A 23,662-nucleotide genomic window follows, 5' to 3' on the forward strand; every position below is an offset into this window, starting at 1 on the left:
CTCTCCTTTGAGCTACAAATTCATCTGTCCTACAAAACAGGCTTGAAATTCAAATGTATTACCTATTTCCAACCTTATCCTTTTGCATACCTCATTTCACTTAATCATATCATCTCTACCTTGGCTCAGGGCCTCATAATAAGAGCCTCACAATATTTTGTGGGAGCTGTTTCCAAACTGATCTACCTGATCTCCTTTCACTAATCCGTCTATCACATTGCTGTCAATGTAATCTCAACAAATTATTACCAATGTTAAAACCCTTAACTTCTCATACCTTATAAACTCTACACTCTTGGGAGTCTCATATAAACAAGGGCTTTATGATCTGCCTATCTTTCCAGTCCCACCTCTTGGGTACCATATCAAACCATTAATACTTAATTAAGCACAGTAACACATCCCCATGCCCTTGAAAAGCTGTTATCTATTGTAGGAAAACAGCTGTCACACCTTATTCTTCACTGCTAAATTCAAAACTCCTTCCTCCTTCCCAAGCCCTTTTGAGTCCCTCACTTCTCTGCTCCCCAAAATGCCTTGTAAATATTTCAATATTAACAACGGTCAGGCTGTGCGCAATGGCTCACACCTGTAATTCCAGCACTTTGGGAAGCCGAGGCGGGTGGATCACCTTAGGTCAGGAGTTCGAGACCAGCCTGGCCAACATGGTGAAACCCTGTCTCTACTAAAAATACAAACATTAGCCAGGCGTGGTGGCATACACCTGTAATCCCAGCTATTCAGGAGGCTGAGGCAGGAGAATTGCTTGAGCCTGGGAGGTGGAGGTTGCAGTGAGCCGAGATTGTGCTACTACACTCCAGCCCGGCCGACAGAGTGAGACTGTCTTAAAAAACAAACAAAAACAAAAACAAATCTGTCAATAACTATTTGTATACATGTCTAAACTATAAATTGACTTTAAGGCAGAAATTATCTTTATTTTTATTATTATTATTTTTTTGAGATAGAGACTCACTCTGTTGCCCAGGCTGGCCGGAGTGCAATGGTATGATCTCGGCTCATTACAACCTCCACCTCCCAGGTTCAAGTGATTCTTGTGCCTCAGTCTCCCGAGTAGCTGGGACTACAGGCATGTGCCACCCTGCCTGGCTAATTTTTGTATTTTTAGTAGAGGCAGGGTCTTACCATGTTGGCCAGGCTGATCTCGAACTCCTGACCTCAAGGGGCCACCCATCTCAGCCTCCCAAAGTGCTAGAACTACAGTATGTTCCTTCTCCTGGCACACAATAACTGTTTGCTAAAAGAACAGCTACCATCATAAGGGAATAGTTAAGAACAAAAATCAAATACATAAAATGCTCCTAAACAAAACCAGTTCTGACTTTCAAAGGGATCACAACAAAAGATATCTGAGCCTGAATTAATTTTTTTTTTGAGACGGAGTCCTGCTCTGCCGCCCAGGCTGGAGTGCAGTGGTGCGATCTCGGCTCTCTGCAAGCTCTGCCTCCTGGGTTCACGCCATTCTCCTGCCTCAGCCTCCCGAGTAGCTGGGACTACAGGTGACCGCCACTACACCTGGCTAATTTTTTGTATTTCTAGTAGAGACAGGGTTTCACCATGTTAGCCAGGATGGCCTCAATCTCCTGACCCTGTGATCCGCCCGCCTCGGCCTCCCAAAGCACTTGGGATTACAGGCGTGAGCCACCGCGCCTGGCCAATATTTTTATTTAGTATTTCGCTTAACTAAAAATTTTTCCTCAACTGATTTTTGTTAAGACAGCTAAACCTATTTTCACATCTACCTGAAAAAGTATATTAAGTTTCTATGAGAAAATCAAGTCATATCTCCATGTACTTATCAAGAGTAATTGCAAAGAAAATGGAGAGATTCCAAGACAGAGAGCAATTAGCAAAAGAATTTAGACTTATGATAAAATAAAGAATATAGCTGGTCTTTGTCCCTGGTTCCTGGCACAGAGCTTCAAAAACTCTTGTAATTATCCAAGTGATAGGAATGTCTTTGTTATGCCAGTGAGATGACTTACTGTGAAGCCTGAGGTAACTTCAAGACGGGGGCTGGTGACCAGAAAGACCAAACCACGTAATAAAGATCTGAAACTTTGGGTCACCCCAACCTCAAGGGAGTGGAGAACCAAAGACTGAGTTAAAAAACATGGCCAATGATCTAACCAATCAAGCCTACCTGATGGAGCCCCAGTAAGAACTCTGGACACTGGGGTTCAGTGGAGCTCCCAGGTTGGTGAGTGCAGTGATGTGCTGGGAGGGTAATGTGCCCAGATTCCACAAGGGGAAGGGCATGGAGGTCTGCAGACCCTTCTTGCACCAAACACTGCTCTATGTACCTCTTCAACTAGTTGTTCTTGATCTGTATCCTTTGTAACAAAACTGTAATCACATTACAGTGCTTTCAGGAGTTCTGTGAGTCCTTTTAACAAGTTACCAAAATTGAGGGGGTTGCAGGAAGTTACAAGTTTTTAGCAGGCCAGGCAGAAGTATGGATGGATGTCTTGGGAATACCACAATTTGTGACTGGAGTCTCATGATGAACTTTGCTCTTAACTTGAGGTCTTCACTAGCTTCAGGTAATTTGTATTCAGAATGGAACTAAATTGTACAACATCCAACTGGTGATAGAGAACTAGTGTCAGAGCAGTGACTTCAGAGAGGTCTTAGTGGTTTCTGCATGTTATTTTATAAAGAAGAAGAAAAGCCAGGTGCAGTGGCTCATGCCTGTAATCCCAGTACTTTGGGAGGCTGAGACAGGTGGTTCTCTTGAGGTCAGGAGTTTGAGACTAGCCTGGCCAATATAGCGAAACCCCAACTCTACAAAAAAAATTCAAAACCTAGCCAAGTGTGGTGGTGCACTTCTGCAATCCCAGCTACTTGGAGGCTGAGGCCAGAATAGCTTGAACCCAGAAGGCGGGTTTTGCAGTGAGCCTAGATTATGCCACTGAACAGAGAGAGACTCCATCTCAAAATAAATGATTAAATAAAGAAGGAAATTTAAAAAAAGACAAGTTCTTACTTAACACAGATATTTTTGCATATATTAGACTTCCCTGCTATCTTTCTCATTCCCCAAGAACCCTTAAATTAGGTTCACATCCATCATTTTCACCCCAACTCCTGTAACTGTCCTCTTGGGTAATTTCAATGTTCATGTAGATGATACATTCAACATCCTAACCTGTCATCTCGTACCACCTTCACCTCAATTTACTCATCCTTTATAATCTCCTTCTCATGACTCTGAAATTAGGGATCTCAAATCCAAATGTTCCCTCTTTAAATAGCTGAAGAGGGCCAGATACGACACACAACAGAAAACAGTGAGGACTGTGGTGAACAAAAGAACACAAGCAGCAATGAAAAGGGGCCTGCCAATACTGAGCCCCCAGCCATCACTATTATCCAGAAAATGTGGACTAATTGTTGCCAGATGTTCTGGTTTTTCTGAGAAGCACAATTCCACATTTTTATGTAAAATTTCTAGACGTTTTAATATGAGCAATTTTTTAAAAAGTGTAGAGAGCATCACAAAGAATCACATGTGGGCCAAAAGCTGACAGTTTTTTAATCACTACCTTAAATACTGCAGTTCCTCAGAGCTACCCAAGGCTGTGTGTTTTTCACTCCCTATTCTCTCCCAAGGAAAATATCATTACTCTCATGATTATACATATAAAAATTCATAAAAGTATACAGTATGTTTTGTTACTGTATGTGTTTCTGCATAGTTAAATAGCTCTTGTATCACTGATAAATACAAGAATGATACCAGAATATGGAAGTTGAATTGGTTAATACATCACTTTTAAAGCAGATAAATATATTGCAGGACAAAACTAGCAGCTGAATGAAAAGTACACTAACACAAACTAAATGAAGAAAGCCATAAGCAATGTAGTTCTGTTCAAAATGTATATTCATCCACATTCTTCCTCTTGGTTCCTACTGGCAACAGACTTTTCTGCAAGTGTTTTTATTGTGTGGCTTCTCTCAATGTTTGCACAAAAGAAACAAACAGGTGCAATACACTAGAACCAGCTATCTCTGGCATTGCTACATTTATCTACCAATGACATCCTTCTGTGCCTACAGTTCAGCAGCTTCAACCCTTCTTTACATCCCCTTCTATCAAGCTACCTTCATCTTTTCCTGGAACATTAATGCCTATATTTATTGTAGTATTTCTATTTTTTTTTTGAGACAGAGTATCACTCTGCCAGCCCAGCTGGAGTGAAGTGGCACCATCACAGCTTACTGTAGCCTTGAACTCCCGGGCTCAAGCGATCATCTTGCCACAGCCTCCTGAGTAGTTAGGACTATAGGTGCATGCCATCATGCCCAGCTAATTTTAAAAAAAATTTTTCTGTAGAGATGAGAGGCTCCCTATGTTGCCCAGGCTAGTGTTGAACTCCTGGGCTCAAGTGATACTTCAACCTCAGCCTCTCAAATTATTGAGATTACAGGCATTAGCCACCATTCCCAGCCTCTTTATTTATTTAAAGACATTTAGTCTTAACCATATATATATATATATATATATAAATTTTTTTTTTTTTGAGATGTAATCTCACACTGTCATCCAGGCTGGAGTGCAATGGCATAATTTTGGCTCACTGCAACGTCTACCTTTCGGGTTCAAGTGATTCTCCTGCCTCAACTTCCCGAGTAGCTGAGACTACAGGCGCATACCAGCACTGCTAATTTTTTAATTTTAGTAGAGATAGGTTTCGCCATGTTGGCCAGGCTGGTCTTGAACTTCTGACCTCAAGTGATCTGCCTGCCTCGGTCTCCCAAAGGGCTGCGATTACAGGCATGAGCCACTGTGCCTGCTTTAGTATGTTTTTTTAGCTGCTATTTTAGAAAATAATTATTTTTCTTGGTGCTCTGGTAATAAAGTTGCGCAGGTTTTTGAGACTCTGTTCCTAACTTTTATTTCATCCAGAAGCCATTTTTACTGAATGATATTGCCAAACACAATTTTTCTTTTTTTCTTTTTCTTTTTGAGTTGGAGTCTCGCTCTGTCGCCCAGGCTGGAGTACAGTGGCGCCACCTCGGCTCACTGCAACCTCCACCTCCCGGGTTCACGCCATTCTCCTGCCTCAGCCTCCTGAGTAGCTGGGACTACAGGTGCCCACCACCACACCCAGCTAACTTTTTTGTATCTTTAGTAGAGATGGGGTTTCGCCATGTTTGCCAGGATGGTCTCAATCTCCTGACCTTGTGATCCACCTGCCTCGGTCTCCCAAAGTGCTGGGATTACAGGTGTGAGACACCGCACCTGGCCGCCAAACATAATTTTTCAAATACTCACAGGAAATGCTCTTACCTCCAGGCCAAGTTTCTCTACTAAGCCAGAGAACTAGATATCCAATGACCTTCTCAAATTCTCCACTTCAATGTTCAGACACCTCAAACTATATGTATTAAAAAGGGGCTGAGAGTGGTGGCTCAGGCCTATAATCCCAGCACTTACGGAGGCCAAGATAGGAGGGTCCCTTTGAGCCCAGGAGTTCCAGATCAGCCTGGGCGACATGGCGAAACCCCATCTCTACAAAAAATACAAAGAAATTAGCCTGGCATTGGTGGCTTGCCCCTGTAGTCCCAGCTACTCAGGAGGCTGAGGCTGGAAAATGGCTTGAGCCTAGGAAGCAGAGGTTGCAGTGAGCTGAGATCGTGCTGGGCGACAGTGACAGCCTGTCTCAAAAAGAAAAGAAAAAAAAACTTGTTTCCTCCTCTAAATCTGCTCCTCCTATAGTTTTCTCTCTCTTAGTGCATGTTACCTCCAGTCTCCCATATGTTCAGACATAAGCCTGCCACTAACCTAATCTAAGCACCATCATGTTATCTAGACTACTGCAATTGCCTATTAACCAGTTTCCTTCAAATTACTTTTATCCTTTCCATCCAGAGTTCATGCAGGAGGCAAAATGATCATTTAAAAATGCAAACCTAAAATCAATACTCCTTCGTCTTTTGCTCTTAAAATCCAAAATTCTTAACACATTGTTTGGCCTCTTCTTTTGCCACATTTCTCACTACTCTGTATTTCCTCTCTCACCACGATGAAGCTTTGTTCAGTTTATCCAATATTGAAACTCCTTCCCAACTGAGAATCTTAAAATGTGTTCTTCACTGTGGCTTTTTTTTTTTTGAGACAGAGTCTCACTCTGTTGCCGTGGCGTGATCTGGGCTCACTGCAACCTCTGCCTCCCAGGTTCAAGCAATTCTCCTGCCTCAGCCTCCCAAATAGCTGGGACTATAGGCACGTGCCACCACACCCGGCTGATTTTTGTATTTTTAGTAAAGATGGGGTTTCACCAGTTGGCCAGCTGGCCTCAAACTCCTGACCTCAAGTGATCTGGCCACCTCAGCCTCCCAAAGTTCTGAGATTACAGGCGTGAGCCAGTGCGCCTGGACTTCGCTGCAGCTTCTCATCCTTTAAGTCTCAACTTTTTATCCTCAGTCATAACTAGTAACTATCTAATTAGACCCCCCTTTGCCAGCCCTTTAATCTGTATCATAACACTCTATGGTATTAACTTTATAGCATTTTTCTCAAATATGCCATTACTTATTTGCTTATCACTCTACGGTTTGTCTTCCTTCACTAAGCTGAAAATTATGAGGTCAGATATCAGGTGTTTACTATTTTATATGCCAGTGACTAGAATAGCCCTGTATGTTTTAGGAATTCAATAAATGAATAAGTAAATGAATGAATAATGAATGAGTGAGTCTGTTTACCCAGTTAAATGCTGCACATCTGCCAGGTCTCAGTTTATGATCACTTTCTCAGGAAAGACTTCTCTGGGTTAGGCTCCCCATTTCATGCTGTACTCTCTTCCTTTTACAGTCCTTACTACAATTTTAACAACATGTAATGTGATTTTTTGTTTATTATTTACCTCCTCTACTATAATCTCCATGACTCAATGAACCTGTGTGTCTCATTCTCTATTATATAATAAGGGCCCACAAAGTAGAATGCCTGGTAAATACCTGATATTTAATAACTATTACTGATTAAATAAACTATTTGTTGAATGGACCTAAGCATAAGACTTTTTCTCTCTTTACAGTGTTAAAAGCTGGCCAGGTGCAGTGGCTCAGGCCTGTAATTCCAGCACTTTGGGAGGCTGAGATGGGCGGATCATGAGGTCAGGAGTTCAAGCCATCCTGGCTAACATGGTGAAACCCTGTCTCTACTAGAAATACAAAAAATTAGCCAGGTATGGTGGCATGCACTTGTAGTTCCAGCTACTCGGGAGGCTGAGGCTGGAGAATCGCTTGAACCCAGAAGGCAGAGGTTGCAGTGAGCTGAGGTTGCACCATTGCACTCTGGCCTGGGCAACAGAGCAAGACTCTGTCTGAAAATAAATGAAAAAATAAATAAACATTGTCAAAAGCTACGGAACACTCAGATTCTCCACTTTTAATTTTTCAAAAGTTCATGAATAATGAAAATCAGGCACAAAAAATCTTGGTATTTGAGGGGTTTATCTTTTCCCTAATGCACAAGTTTTTTTATTTTTTATTTTTTTAAGACGGAGTCTCGCTCTGTCACCCAGGCTGAAGTGCAGTGGTGCTATCTTGGTTCACTCCAAGCTCTACCTCCCACGTTCGCGCCATTCTCCTGCCTCAGCCTCTTGAGTAGCTGGGACTATAGGCGCCCGCCACCACTCTTGGCTAATTTCTTTTGTATTTTAAGTAGGGATGGGTTTCATCATGTTAACCAGGATGGTCTTGATCTCCTGACCTCATGATCCACCCACCTCGGCCTCCCAAAGCGCTGGGATTATAGATGTGAGCCACCACGCCCAGCCTAATGTACAAGTTTTAAATCTTTTAGGGAAATAATAATAGTAACTAACATTTGCATGCTATGTTTTTACTTTTCATAATACCCCTATTATGTGATTACTTTTCATAATACCCCTACAAATCCCATTATATAGGAGGTTTAGAGAATATACTGAGGTTTAGAGAATTTGGAAAATCGGATATTTTTCTAGATTACTACTAAAAAAGATACACAAACATATATATCCATAATTTTACTTACAACATCAGAAGGTTTATGGACTTCCTAGAGTTATTTTACAAACTCTTAGGCTTAAGATCTCTCACAAAGAACTTCTAATCTTTTATTTGAATGGCAAATGCTTACTCTTTGTTTTCTATCTTCTCGATTCTTTAAAGGTGTATAATTAAGAGAGAAAAAGATGTACAATTCTTTCTAGATGTACAAATGCATTACCTAGATTTTTCTTTTTTCTAATTGAAGCAGCTTTTATGAAGACATCAAAAGGTATCTGCAAAATGAAGTCTGTCTGGATGAATATTCAGTTAAATTTTACAATGCTGAAAATGTCCAATGTTTGAATTTTTATTATGAGACACATAGTACTAATAACATATTCTTCCTGTAACAAAGATGCATTTATAACTACTGGATTAATATACATTAAAAATCCTTCCAGCATTACCTTTTACCTCTTGGGATGGGGGGGGAGGGCAGGGGTGGTGGGAAATCCTGCATACTACTAACAGATCTATGAGCCATTTGTCTGTATAAAACTTGTGTAATAGCCTGTCTACATAAAAAAGATGAATCATTTTTCCTGGTTTCCAAAAGTTATATTTTTCTGTTTTTCCTTTTTGACACTAATACCTCTTCCTAAAACAAAAAAATTATTTAGACATTCCTTATCTTCTCAAATCTAAGGAAAATGAGTACTGAGATTTCAAAATATACTTATAAAAAACAAAAAAAGACATACAGATTAAAAGTTCATCTACATTTATCAGGCACCTGTGGAAAATAACCTATTTCTCTAACAAATAACAGGTAACAAAATAACCCTCTTACCTGCCGAAGTCTGTACTGCCCTTTCGTTAGAAGGCAGTGACTCCTTTCTGTGAGACCGATTTAGTGAAGTGTCCTGTGCAGAAAAGAGTCCAGGGCTGTCAGTTAATTTCTTCCGGCCACTGGAGTTAGGGTTTGAAACTCTGCAGCTGCCTATTGCACTTGTGAAAAGGTTTGTATGTTCATCACTGCTGGCTGGCTCAGAGTTGGGAGTGAATCCTCCAAGGGATAAACTTGGAGAACTTTCTGAACAGTCAATCTGTAAAGGTGTCTGCAATCCCAAAGCCAATGGACTAGATTCTGAAGGCTCTCGGTGGACCCACTGTTCCTCTCTGTTTATTAAGCTTTTTGAAGGAGAGAGATGAGGGCAGGACATGTGACAACGGTGCTTTTCCTTATGCTTATATCGCTCTCCAACAGTATCCTTTCCAAATCTATAGCGCTTTAAAGACTCCAGGACAGATCGGGAAGCGCCAGTGTCCATAGAAACCTGGGGTTGTTCAGAAGAACGGTGTTCTCTGTGTTTGTGACGGTGCCTGTGTTTGTGCTCAACCATCCAACCATAGGCCATCTCAGGAGGAACACTGGGGTATGTACTCATTGAAAGGAGGGGAGTCCTGCTGGTTGTAAGAAAGGCCTCCTGTCGAAGTAGCTTATGCTTTTTCTTATGGTATTTGGCGGGATTGAGAAGTAAATGACCAGCGTGCATATAGGAAGGAGGTGGAAGCGGCGTGGTGAAAGAAGGTGATGGAGGAGGTGGATAAAGAGTGGGAGGATACCTTCCATAGTAACCTAGTCCTATGGGAGCAGCTGTAAGGGGTGAAGGAGAATAAGGCATACCATAAGATGGATAGAATCCAGTACTAGAAAGAGGAAAACTAAGGCTGTGCATAAAAGGCATTTCAGCCATTGCCTCCCTCATCTTAGGGGGTCTCCCTCTTTTCTTTTTTAAGTCAGGTTTTCGAATGTAGTGCAAAGGGTCTAAGGGGAAAGAAGGATGTGTATAGAAACTATTAAAGTTGATTCGAAAGATAGTTGGCAGAAGATCTCGAGGGATAAAATGATGACTTCGATGGGTGATCCGAATTTCACTTAGGCGACTTATTAGTTCCTCCAGCTCTGCAATAAAGTCTGGATCCTGTCTATTTCGAAGCTGGGGATATTTCTTTTTCCGTTTTCGTTTCTGCCTTTTCATCTTGTCATAGCTGAGGTAATCATGATTTCTGCGCTTACATTTGTGTTTATGTTTTTCTTTAAGACTGCTTAGCACTGTAGAGGTTTCAGGGGGAATCAGAGAAACATGCTCAAAAGAATGCCTCCTCTTTTTTTGCCCACAAAATTTCTCTGCCCTGTCTGATGTGCTGTTATTATCTGTTCCAATTCCACTATCACTGGGAATGGTCTCATCACTATGAGACTCACTAATTGGGGAAGGAGTAGCTTCTTTCAGAGACGTGAGTTCACTCAAGTGCGAAGGAGAATTTGGCAACAAAGTAGGAGGAGATAACCGCCTCCTCCCCTTTGAGGCCTTCTTCATTGCAAGAGTCTGAATCATACTGCCCTGTCTGGAGTGTAAATGCAAATATGGCACTGAACTGGGTTCAACAAAACCTGCATCACTACTTACAGGGCTCTGACCTCCACTAGTGCCAGAAGACTGAGAGCAAATAGGTGATGGAAGAATCTCAGAACTACTAGCAGATGAAGGCAGTAATGGGGGAAGAATCTGTCCTAATGCTGACCCAGTTGCCTGCTGAGCTGTTTGCTCAAGAACAGCAAGGCTAGTAGGACTACCAGAAAGAATACCATTTAAGACAGTTTTTGGTTTGCGACCTCTTCTCTTTCCTATATAAATGGTTCCTTTCTTGCTGACATTTATTTGTTGGCCCAATTTAGAGCCAAATGTGGCAGCAAGACTTGATACCGTATTATGGAGTTTGGATTGCACTTTCCCTTTATTACTTGTTTCTACAGAACTTGAAAGAATCTGATTCAACAGTTTCTTTCTCTTTAAAGTCTTCATTTTATTTATTTTGCGGATAATTGTTTTCATTAACTGTCCATTGTTTCTCTTGGTAATTTTTTTATCTGGTTCCATCTCAAGGTCACTCATACTACAGACACTTGGCCTATGACTGTCATCTAGGTCATCTGGATCCTGAAGTTGATCCTCGCTCTCAAAGAAATCACTGCTACTTCTATGGTTGTCACTTTCAGATTCTAGCTTGCTTGGACTTTCAGTAGCAACAAATGGAGCCACTGACAGTACAGGTGGCTTCATCTTGACTGGTGACCTCATTTGCCTCTTAGGCCTGCCTCTCTTTTTTGGAAAAGGAGACACAGACAGACTTTGTTTGAAGGAAGGGATTTCGATTTCTGGCTGTAAAATTGGGGGTTCTTGTTCTTCTTTAGACTGTAAAGAAAAAACTTTAGAAGCAGGGATTTTTAAAGTCCTTTTAGGTGGCCCTTCCAGTTGAGGCATCTCCTTAGATTTAGGCCTTCCTCTTTTGGGCTTATAAATATCAGACAAAAGGTCACTAGAGACACACATACTGGAGGATAGTTTGTGAGTAGCAAAAGACTTATGAGATGGTTTTTCACTATCAGCTAAGAGAGCAAGAGATGGAGCTGTGGATTTGCTCAACTTTGGCAATCGGCGTTTAAGGAAGTCATGATCTACAAATGAAGGGGGTCCAATGTTTTTCATAAACTTGGCTGGCTCAGAATTACTATTTGATAGTGAGCTACACGAAACGTTTTTAAAAAGCTCTGATCTTTCTAATTCTAGCCCTTTTGGAGACCGGCATGTGCTTCTTGCCACCACTTTAGTCCACCGAGGTTTTCTTCCTTTTCTTTTTTTTAATGGTTTGGACTGCAAACTAGTACTTAGGCTTTCAGCAACTTGGCAGTGTTTGTCTGATGCAGATACTGCACCCAGTTTTAAAAAAGGCTTATTACTAAATAAACTAGTGAAGTTAACAACTGAAGGAGTAATAGCATGAATGCTGGATTCAGAAGTCAAACTTGGCTTTTTTCCAAGGGAAGAGCTGATTCGTGGAATATCTATATGGGTAGTTTTTGAATCATTTACCTCTTTATCAATCCCTTTACATTCAATACTAATGCTATGACCCACTGACCTATGACCAACATTCAAGTGAGTACTTTCAGAAGTAAACTGGTTCTTTCCAACAGATTCAGAAATTTCTTCAATTAGTTCTGTAGTAGAACTTAACAGTAATGGATTAGGAGCCAACTGTGAGGAAGTTTCAGAGGGACTTCTGGTTAAAGGATTAACAGAAACAGTAGGTGATGGGGAAGGGAGATTGCTTTCTCCTACTGCACTGAAAGGGGATTTAGCCGTAGATACATCAGAAGCACCTCCCATTTGAAAGTCCGGAGAAGTGCAATATACAGGAGGCTGCTTTTCATGCTTTGAGGTTTCATAAGATCCCCTCTCATTGGATGAGAAACTGTCTTGCTGAATGCATGTTCCTTCATTAAACATTTCTTTCTCCAAATTAATGGTTTCTTTTCGTACTGAGAACTTTTCCAATATGCTTTCTTTAGTCTGCCGTATAACATTCTTTTCAAAAGTTTTGCTGGTGGCACTGTCTTTCAGGGATTCAGAAAGTTCCTGACTTTCCTGATTACTGATGTTTGTACTACAAGAAGCCTTAAGTGGTTCCTGAGTGGGGAGCAGTGCTTCGGCTTTAAGGTTTATGGCATCTTTACTGATCAGACCTGCCAAAGGACAACCCACTAGTTTCTTTCCAATGTCCTTATTAACCAATCCCATTGCTGAACTTGCTACAATCTTCTTTGCACAGTCCTTGGCCACTAGGCCAACAGTAGAACCCAATTTCTTTCCCAAATCTTTATTAACCAGTCCAACCACAGTGCCAAGTCCTAACTTCTTGCCAGACTCTTTATTCACTAAACCTGGAACAATACCAATTCCTAGCTTCTTTCCTGAATCTTTGCTTAGCAATCCTACTGTAGTGATAGTTCCTGGCTTTTTGCCTAAGTCTTTATTAATGAATACCGCTGTAGTGCCAGTTCCCAGTTTTTTCACAGAGTCCTTATTGACCAATCCTACTGCTGCATTAAACACTGGCTTTTTCCCAGGATCTTTAGTTACCAATCCAACTGCTGAGCTGATAGTTGGCTTTTTTATTAAGTCCTTATGTATTATTCCAGCTACAGAGCCAACACCTGCTTTCCTGATCAAATCCTTGCTAACCAATCCTGCTGTAGTGCCAGTTCCTAACTTCTTCGGTTTTGTCTTGGAAGACTTGGAAGGAGGACAGGTAGCAATCAGTTGTGCCAACTTTTCTGTTACACTAGTTCCTCCATTAAGTAATGCTCTGTCCTTTAAATCAGGATCCCGGCTACCAACAAGAGTAGATGGTGTTGCGTTAATATAATCTGCCATTTCTGAGTGTACTGGAGATAGCTTCTTAGACAAAGGATTGTTTTCTCCCTGTGAATGAAGATGGATGACTTCTTCAGACTGGCATTCAATGGCTGCAACATCATCTGCTTTCTTGTACAACTTTGAAGGGTCCTAAAATTTGAACAAGAAAAAAGTTAAAGAGGCAGTAAACCTTATACCACTTCAGCTTAGCTTAACAATCCAACAAACTAATGGATCACATATCAGATATACAATAGGCAACAGAGGCTTTTAAAAAAAACTAATATTACACCAATGTCACAGTATGTTAGCTCATCTGCTGCTATATGAGAGGCTACAATGGTATATTATCTTTGTTGACTTTCAACACGATAAAACTACATATTAGTGGGTCTTTAGAAATATCCCTGATATTTTTGACATTTTTAAAATGGCAAATCAATAGTCTATTTTTGTCTTACTTTTGACTGGGTAAATATAAATGAAGCATATGAAGGTACCATTTTTGAAAAGAAAATTATTTTTAGCTACCATATCCCATGGTCTTCATCTAAAATAATAGTTTACTGCCTACCTCCTTCATTGACTTAAATGATTCTAAACCTATAGAAGACAATCCCTAACCTACTTCTACTCTTTTATAACTCATTCTCAATTATGGTCTTGAGTAAGCAGTAGAGTTCTCTCTTAATGTGGAATAGGAAAGATAATTTAAACATTTTTTCTTCAGAATGTGTTTTTATATAAAATCTTACAGTGGGAGCAACATTTAAGTCATTTACTGTAAACTGCTGTCTAATTCATGAATCCTCACTATATACTCTAGAAATAAATTCACTACTTCACACAATAGTCTGTTTTACTTCTGGATAACCACTAAAGAGTTCTTCCTAACTATAAAATACTTATGAAAGAACTGAATAAACATAAAGTTATACTGTGTTTGTGGATAGGAAGACATAAAGATAATTTTCCCTAAGCAAATTTATAAATTTAATGCAATCCCAATAAAAATACCAACAGATTTCTTTGGCATTCAGAAAAATTGATTATAATGTTCAATGGGGAAAACAGGTATGAAAGAATAGCTAGAAAAACCTAAAATGTAGAAAAGCCAGAGAATAACCATACCAAATATTATTTTTTAAAGCCCCAATCATTGAAACAGTATAGAAGTGACAAATGAAAAGACAAACCAATTAAACAGCATAGAAAACGTAAAACCAAATTCAAGCATGTATGAAAATGTACTGCATGGAAAATGCTACAATCTAGTTACAAACTACAAAAATTCCACATGCATTTAACTACATCCTTTAACCCAGAAATCCTACTTTGAGGGTCTATCCAAGATACACTCTTAAAAATATAATGTCTGCACAAGGGTCCAAAATGCACCACTATTTTAAAAACCCTAAAAAATGCAAACAATTATCTACAGGAAACTGGCTGAATAAATTAAGGTACGTTTGTACAATGGAATACTGAGAAACTGTCAACAAAAACAAAAGTAGGAGGAGTAGGAGGAGACATCAATATAGTGCTATGGAGTGATTTCCAGGATATATTATTAAATGGAAAAAAGCAAGGTTGAGAACAATGGTTATAATATGCTATGCCTTATACGTATAATATACCTTCTGTATAAGAAAGTGGGAATAAGGAATATGTATATGCATATTGATTATATTTTAAAATGGAATGAACCAAAGATTAGCGAAAATAGTGACTTACGGGAAAGTAAACAGGGATAGAAGCTAGACCTCTATGCATCTAACTTTATGGTTTTTAGTTTGGAAGTTTTTTACATAGTTATGAAACAAAGTTATATATAATAAAGGAGAACATCCCAAATCTCTAAGTAATAAAAACAACAGGCCGGACGTGGTGGCTCACGCCCGTAATCCCAGCACTTTGGGAGGCTGAGGCAGGCAGATCACCTGAGGTCAGGAGTTTAAGACCAGCCTGGCCAACATGGTGAAACCCCACCTCTACTAAAAATACAAAAATTAGCTGGGGGTGGTGGCATGTGCCTGTTAGCTACTCGGGAGGCTGAGGCAGGAGAATCGCTTGAACCTGGGAGACAGAGGTTGCAGTGAGCAGAGATTGTGCCACTGCACTCCAGCCTGGGTGAAAGAGCAAGACTCTGTTAAAAAACAAACAAAAAATTCATCTATTCAATATATAGAAAATGAGTTATATAAGTATATGAAAAATAATTATTTTGAATTACTATAAAACACAATATTGAGAATCTACATCCTAAAATCTCAAAACATTACCCAAAAAACAAACAAGCAAAAAACCCAGCCAGGTGCAGTGGCTCACACTTGTAATCTCACCACTTGGGGAGGCCGAGGTGGGCAGATCACCTGAGGTCCAGGAGTTTGAGACCAGCCTGGCCAACATGGTGAAATCCCATCTTTACTAAAACTACAAATAGTAGCTGGATGTGGTGGCGGGCACCTATAATCCCAGCTACTTGGGAGGCTAAGGTATGAGAATTGCTTGAACCTGGGAAGGCGAGGTTGCAGTGAGCCAAGATCGCGCCATTGCACTTTAGCCTAGGTGACAGAGCGAAGCTCCGTCTCAAAAAAATAAAAAAAAAAAAACCCAAAAAAACAAAACGCCAGGTGCAGTGGCTCATGCCTGTAATCCCAGCACTTTGTGAGGCCAAAACAGGTGGATCACCTGAGGTCAAGCGTTTGAGAGCAGCCTAATATGGTGAAACCCCGTCTCTACTACAAATACAAAAATTAGCTGGGCATAGTGGCTCATGCCTGTAGTCCCAGCTACTCAGCAGGCTGAAGCAAGAGAATCACTTGAACCTGGGAGGGGGAGGTTGCAGTGAGCCAAGATAGCACCACTGCACTCCAGCCTGGGCAAAAGAGCGAGATTCCGTCTCAAAAAAAAAAAAAAAAAAAAAAAAAAAACCCAAAACCAAAAGCCAAAGAATCTCCCCCTCCCTCTTTTTTTTTTTTTTTTTTTTTAAGAGATGGGGTCTTGCTCTGTCACTCAGGCTGGAGTGCAATGGCGCAGTCATAGCTCACTGCAGCCGTGAACTTCTGGGCTTAAGCCATCCTCCCCGGCCTCAGCCTTCTGAGTAGTTGGGCTAAAAGGCACAAGCCATCTTGCTCAGCAAAAGGAAGTGGTAAATTGCCCTCAGTGAGCATATTACTGGTAATACACAGAGTATAGTAATTCTGAATTTAAATAGATAGATGACTAACAGATACATACATATAATAAGTAGCCATGTGAATATCACTAGGAACCAAAATGCTGGAAGAAAAAAACATACAGCTATAAAATCAAAGAAGTAAAAGGCTATAAGATAGAATTAAAAATATATGAAGTCTATTTACCTCTCTATCCAATAAAATGCCTACAAACATCGGCAACCCATTAGCAATGAAGCATAACCGTGGTCTCTAAATACCGTTTCCCATTAAAATGAACCAGGGCTCCTGCAGAAATGACTGTTTCCAAATATTAGACAAGACATGTAAAAGATGATCCTAGTGACAGGTATATAACTCTAGTATCTTCACTTTGAACTAGTCACTATGTTTTTGTATTAAATTTCCCATAATGAAATGTGTTTATTGAATAAAAAAAAGTTCTTCCTAAGAGTAAAGTGAAATATACTTTTCTGCAACTTTCACTTACTGGTCCAAGTCTCACTTTCTAAAAATCAGAGTAAATCTAATTCCTCTTCTTCCCAATGGTTGTCAGACATTTGAACTCAACCAAAACATTTAACTTCCTGACTCAACAGTTTCACTTCTTTCTGATCATTTTCTGATGCAAGTGTTAGATACCCCTCTTTACATGTGGCACCTAAAAATGAACACAATACATTCAGTACTTGATTAACTCAGAATAAAGGGAACTATCTCTTCTTTTGGACTGGATCTTGTAATTTTGCCCAAGGGCAAACTGGCTTTGATAGTCTCATATACTCAGACTTATGTTAACTTGAAATTAAATAAACCCCACACACTTTCTTCACGTTATATTAAAGAATCCCAGGGACGTGGGGAAGGTTAATGGGTACAAAAAAAAAAAAAAAAATAGAAAGAATGAATAAATAAGACCTACTAATAATTGATAGCACAACAGTGTGACTATAGTCAATAATCATTTAATTGTACATTTTGAAATAACTAAAAGAGTATAACTAGACCGTGTGCAACACAAAGCATAAATGCTTGAGGGGATGAATACCTCATTCTCTATGTGATTATTACGCACTGCATGCCTATATCAAAACATCTCATGTATCCCACAAACACACTATGTATCCACAAAAATTAAAAATTAAACAAAAAACAATTCCCATTCATTACTTTTATAGTTACTTTTAAAAACAAATATTGTTTGTTTTAAATATTTTTAAACAGATTTATGCCTGAAAATGACACTTCCAATTTTAAAAGTTATCCTTAAAAATGTGAACTATGATTACACGCAATACCATGTATCACATGCAGTTAAAAAAAAAAAACTCTGGCTGGGTGCAGTGGCTCATGCCTGTAATCCCAGCTCTTTGGGAGGCTGATGTGGGCAGATCACCTGAAGTCAGGACTTTGAGACCAGCCTGACCAACAGGGAGAAACCTCGTCTGTACTGCAAATACAAAGTTAGCCAGGTATGGTAGCACATGCCTGTAATCCCAGCTACTTGGAAGGCTCAGGCAGGATAATCGCTTGAACCCGGGAGGCGGAGGTTGCTGTGAGCTGATATCATGCTACTGCACTCCATCCAGGGCAACAAGAATGAAACTCTGCCTCAAAAGCAAACAAACAAACAAACAAAAAGCCTCACAAACAACACTGAATTAATAGAGCCAGAAAAACAAAGTACATACTCTTGACTTCATTTATATAAAGACCACAAAGAAGAAAAATGTATTATGATATTAAAAGCCAAAAAACTTGTTACTCCTGGTAAGGATAGTAATGAGAAAGAAGTCCAACGGGTTCTTACTGGGTGCTAGCAATGTCATACTACTTTTTTCTTTTAAGACAGAGTCTCACTCTGTGGTCCAGGCTGGAGTGCAGTGACCTGATAATAACCTTCAACTTCTAAGCTTAAGTGATCCTCCCACCTCAGCCTCCCAAGTCTAGGACTGCAAGCACAAGCCACCACACCATGCCTGGCTAATTTTTTTTTTTTTTTTTTTGGTAGAAATGAGGTCTTGCTTTGTTGCCCAGGCTAATCTCGAACTCCTCAAGGCTCTAATCTCGAAGCTCAAGTGATTTTTCCCTCAGCTTCCCAAAGTGCTGGGATTACAGAGGTGAGCCACCGCACCTGGCAAACGCATTTCTTAAACTGAATGCTGGTTGTCTGACACGGCTGAGTTCATGAAAATTTGCTGAGCTGTTACATTTATGATAGGTATTTTTCTATATGTATGTTATACTTCAATAGGAAGTTATTTTTTAAATTCTGTCTAAAAGTAAAGTAGAAACATGTTCAGCTTCCTTAATTGGCTAATGAATGTGTTCAACCCTGGTTTATCACTTTTTTTTTTTTTCGAAATGGAGTCTTGCTCTATCGCCCAGGCAGGAGTGCAGTGGCGCCATCTCGGCTCACTGCAACCTGCGCCTCCTGGGTTCAAGCAATTCTCTGCCTCAGCTTCACGAGTAGCTGGGATTACAGGAGCCTGCCACCATGCCCGGTTAATTTTTGTGTTTTTAGTAAAGATGGGGTTTCACCATCTTGGCCAAGCTGGTCTTGAACTCCTGACCTCATGATCCACCTGTCTCAGCCTCCCAAAGTGCTGGGATTACAGGTGTGAGTGAGCCACTGTGCCTGGACTGGTTTTTCACTTTTACCAGAAATAAATATCTGAGAGAAATTAAAAGCAGTTTAAAACAGAGTTCATATCCCACAGTAAATGGTCTATTACTAAATAAGGCACACAGATAATCTGATGTTGATTTCAAAAATCTTTTCTTCCAAATTCTGATACTATATAAAATAAATGAATTAGACAACATTAAGATTTTGAGGTCGGGTGTGGTGGCTCATGCCTGTAATCCCAGAACTTTGGTAGGCCGAGGTGGGCAGATCACGAGGTCAGAAGATTGAGACCATCCTGGCCAACATGGTGAAACTCCGCCTCTACTAAAAATACAAAAAAAAAAAAAAAAAAAAAAAATTAGCAGGCATGGTGGTGCGTGCCTATAGTCCCAGCTACTCAAGAGGCCGAGGCAGGGGAATCGCTTGAACCTAGGAGGCGGAGGCTGCAGTGAGCTGAGATCCATGCCACTGCACTCCAGCCTGGGCAACACAGCAAGACTCAGTCACACAAAAAAAAAAATCTTGAAAACTGTATTTGGTACTGATATTATCCTCTTACATTTGTAAGGACCCTTTAAAATGACTGATAAGAGGTACCACTTTAAGAGAATATATTATCAATTAGGCACCGAAAAAGATGCTGTATTAAAACATGACATTAAGCATGTACTTTTTTCCAACAGGAAAATAGCTTTATTCCAAATATAAAATATTCTCATTTAAAAAAAAGAACCAAAGTATAAACGATACCTTTCATGAATAAAGACTTTACATTCAGATATTTTACTGTATACATCAAAATAAACAAGTGTACATTCTTTTACACAAATGGAGCCAACAATGCTTCCTGTTTTGTAGCCCATTTGCTTTAAATGATATGACACCTTTATGTGTAAATAAATGAAAAGCTAGATGTTAAATTCAACAGTTTCACAATAGTTCATAACTCATAAAATTAACCACCTACTGACTATACTTAAATAGTTTCTGGCTTTTTGTTACTATAAATAATATGGTAGGCTGGGCACAGTGGCTCACGCCTGTAATCCCAGCACTTTGGGAGGCCAAGGAGGGCAGATCATCAGGTCAGGAGTTCGAGACCAGCCTGATCAACATGGTGAAACACCCTCTCTACTAAAAAATACAGAAAAATTAGCTGGGTGTGGTAGTGCGCGCCTGTAATCCCAGCTACTCAGGAGGCTAAGGCAGGACAATTGCTTGAACTCGGGAGGCAAAGGTTGCAGTGAGCTAAGATTGCGCCACTGTACTCCAGCCGGGGAGACAGACCAAGGTTCCGTCTCGAGAACAAAAAAAAAAAAGTCCGGGCGCGGTGGCTCACACCTGTAATCCCAGCACTTTGGAAGGCCGAAGTGGGCGGATCATGAGGTCAGGAGATCAAGACCATGCTGGCTAACACGGTGAAATCCCGTCTCTACTAACAATACAAAAAATTAGCCAGGCGTGGTGGTGGGCTCCTGTAGTCCCAGCTACTGGGGAGGCTGAGGCAGGAGAATGGCGTGAACTCAGGAGGCGGAGCTTGCAGTGAGCCGAGATGGAGCCACGGGACTTAAGCCTGGGCAACAGAGCGAGACTCTGTCTCCAAAAAAAAAAAAAAAAAAGTCTTTCTTGCATGTAGTTGTCTAGTGTGTAACTAATGCATACACCCTTTGGCTCTGTAATTTCACCTTTAAAAATTTACCTGAAGGAAGTAATTGAACAAGTATGCAAAGAAAAATGCAATTGGACGTTTACCATATTATTTTTTTTTTATTTTTTATTTATTTTAATTTTATTTATTTTATTTTTTGAGAAGGAGTCTCCCTCTGTCGCCCAGGCTGGAGTGCAGTGGCGCCATCTCGGCTCACTGCAAGCTCCGCCTCCCGGGTTCACACCATTCTCCTGCCTCAGCCTCCTGAGTAGCTGGATTACAGGTGCCCACCACCGCACCCGTCTAATTTTTTGTATTTTTAGTACAGACGGGGTTTCATCATGTTTGCCAGGATGGTCTCCATCTCCTGACCTTGTGATCCACCCGCCACAGTCTCCCAAAGTGCTGGGATGACAGATGTGAGCCACCACGCCCGACCAAGAAAGACTTTCTATTCCCATTCAGTATTTAAGATGTCACAACCTTAAATAAAGACTTCCTGGGTTGGGCGCGGTGGCTCACGCCTGTAATCCTAACACTTCGGAAGGCCAAGGCAGGTGGATCATTTGAGGTCAGGAGTTCCAGACCAGCTTGGCCAACATGGTGAAACCCCATCTCTACTAAAAATACAAAAAAATTAGCTGGAAGTGGCAGCACATGCCTGTAATCCCAGCTTCTGGGGGAGGCTGAGGCAGGAGAATTGCTTGAACCCAGGAGACGGAGGTTGCAGTGAGCAGAGATCGTGCCACGGCACTCCAGTCTGGGCGACACAGCCAGACTACATCACACATACACACACATCCCTTCTGGGCGACACAGCCAGACTACATCACAGACACACACACACACACCCCTTTCTGGCCAGGTGTGGTGGCACGCACCTATACTCCCAACACTTTGGGAGGCTTAGGCAGGAGGATTACTTGAACCCAAGAGTTTGAGACTACCCTTGGCAACATAGGGAGATCCCCTTCTCTTCAAAAAATAAATCTAAAAAATTAGCACAGTGGTGCATGCCTGTATTTTCCGGTACATGAGAGGCTGAAGCGGAGAATGGCTTGAGCCAGGAGGTCAAGGCGGCAGTGAGCCATGATCACACCATTGCACTCTAACCTGGGAGACAGGCTAAGACCCTGATTTTTTATTGCATTTCTGTTTACATTTGACTTATCTATTATTCTAAATGTCTTTTCACATGATTTTGCTGGCCATCTGTGTTTCTCCTGCAGTGAAAAGCTGTTCAAGATCCTGGTCCATATATTTTTCTAAATTGTAGAGGTCATTTCTAATTTAGATGGGCCCTTAATATCTTACAAATAATACTCCTTTCTCACATGCTGCACATTTTTCCCAATTTACCAGCTGTCTTTCACCTACTATTCTTCTTGAAGTTAAAACTTTAAACAAAAGTTTTTAAATTTTTTAATTAAAAAGTGAAAGGCCCAGGCTGGTCTCAAACACCTGGCCTCAAGCAATCTCCCGTTTCAGCCTCCCAAAGTGCTAGGATTACAGGTATGAGCCACCATGCCTCACCAAAATCTTTTATGTATTCAAATACTTATGAAAAGCTGTACTAATTACCTCACATATTCCTTACAACCACCATATAGTGCAATTACTATAATTATCCTCATTTAAAAGATTAAAGAATGGTTTAGATACTAGATAACTTGCTCAAGGTCACTTAACCAATTAATGATTAAGAAATAATTTAAACATAGTCTGATTTCATAACTAAAGTTCTTAACCACTGTATTAAATAGTCTCTTTAACTTTATAAGTTTTTTTTTCTCTTTCTCTCTCTTTCTCTCTCATTTTTTTTGAGACTGAGTTTAGCTCTATCACCCAGGCTGGAGTGCAGCGGCTCAATCTCGGTTCACTGCAACCTCCGTCTCCTGGGTTCAAGCAATTCTTGTGCCTCAACCTCCCGAGTAGCTGGGTTTACAGGGACCCGCCACCATGCCTGGCTAATTTTTGTATTTTTAGTAGAGATGGGGTTTCACCGTGTTAGCCAGACTGGTCTCAAACTCTGGACCTCAAGCGATCCACTTACCTCAGCTTCTCAAAGTGCTAGGATTACAGGCGTGAGTCACCGCGCCCACCTCTTTTTTTCATTCATGAAAAAATATATTTCAGCCTAAGGTGGAATATAGTTTTGTTTACTTTTTTTTTTTTTTTAAATGGAGTTTCGCTCTTGTTGCCCAGGCTGGAGTGCAATGGCAAGATCTTGGCTCACCGTAACCTCCGCCTCCCAGGTTGAAGCGATTCTCCTGCCTCAGCCTCCCGAGTCGCTGGGATTACAGGCATGTGCCACCATGGCTGGCTAATTCTGTATTTTTAGTAGAGACGGAGTTTCTCTATATTGGTCAGGCTGGTCTCGAACTCCTGACCTCAGCCACCAGCCTTGGCCTCCCAAAGTGCTGGGATTACAGGCGTGAGCCACCACGTCGAGTCTTATTTTCTTATACTTGGAAAAATCATGTCCTCCTAAAGACAACAATCTTCACTACACTTTCAATTAATTATTTTTTGGTTTCTTTTCATTTTTTGGTTTCTTTTCGTTTTTACTTTACTTGCCATGTTAAATTCTAAAAATATAATCGGGGGTAGGGGAAGCAGCCTTTATTCCAAAAGATTTGCTCATTGTTCTAAGAACATTACTCATTTCATGCCCATTGATTATTTATAATTAACGTAATGTAATAAATAATATTACATATTCTTATTCATATTTGGATTTTACTCTGTTATTAAGGTTTTGTTTCATTCATATTTATGCTTATTCTTATGCCACTAATATATAGATACTAAAACTTCATAATAACGTTTGAATACTTGAAAAGAATTAGGTTTTTTTTTTCTTGTATTCCTAAAGAAATTCCCTATTTTATTTACAACATTACTGAGATTTAATTCACATGCCATAAAATTC

At 40.4% G+C, this 23,662-nt stretch overlaps 1 protein-coding gene across 4 annotated transcripts in view; it reads right to left on the reverse strand.

Annotated features, from left to right (window-relative positions):
* Nucleotides 1-23,662, reverse strand: part of ASH1L (ASH1 like histone lysine methyltransferase) — a 229,069-nt gene that overhangs the window by 130,191 nt on the left and 75,216 nt on the right. For all 4 annotated transcript variants that reach the window (XM_023213962.2, XM_023213961.1, XM_023213960.2 and 1 more), the window contains one exon: nt 8,861-13,424. In XM_023213962.2, coding sequence (XP_023069730.1) covers nt 8,861-13,424 — 4,564 coding nt within the window. The remainder of the gene's footprint in view (nt 1-8,860; nt 13,425-23,662) is intronic.

The sequence above is a fragment of the Piliocolobus tephrosceles genome, chromosome 1, assembly GCF_002776525.5.
Source record: "Piliocolobus tephrosceles isolate RC106 chromosome 1, ASM277652v3, whole genome shotgun sequence".
NCBI classification, from domain to species: Eukaryota; Metazoa; Chordata; class Mammalia; order Primates; family Cercopithecidae; genus Piliocolobus; species Piliocolobus tephrosceles.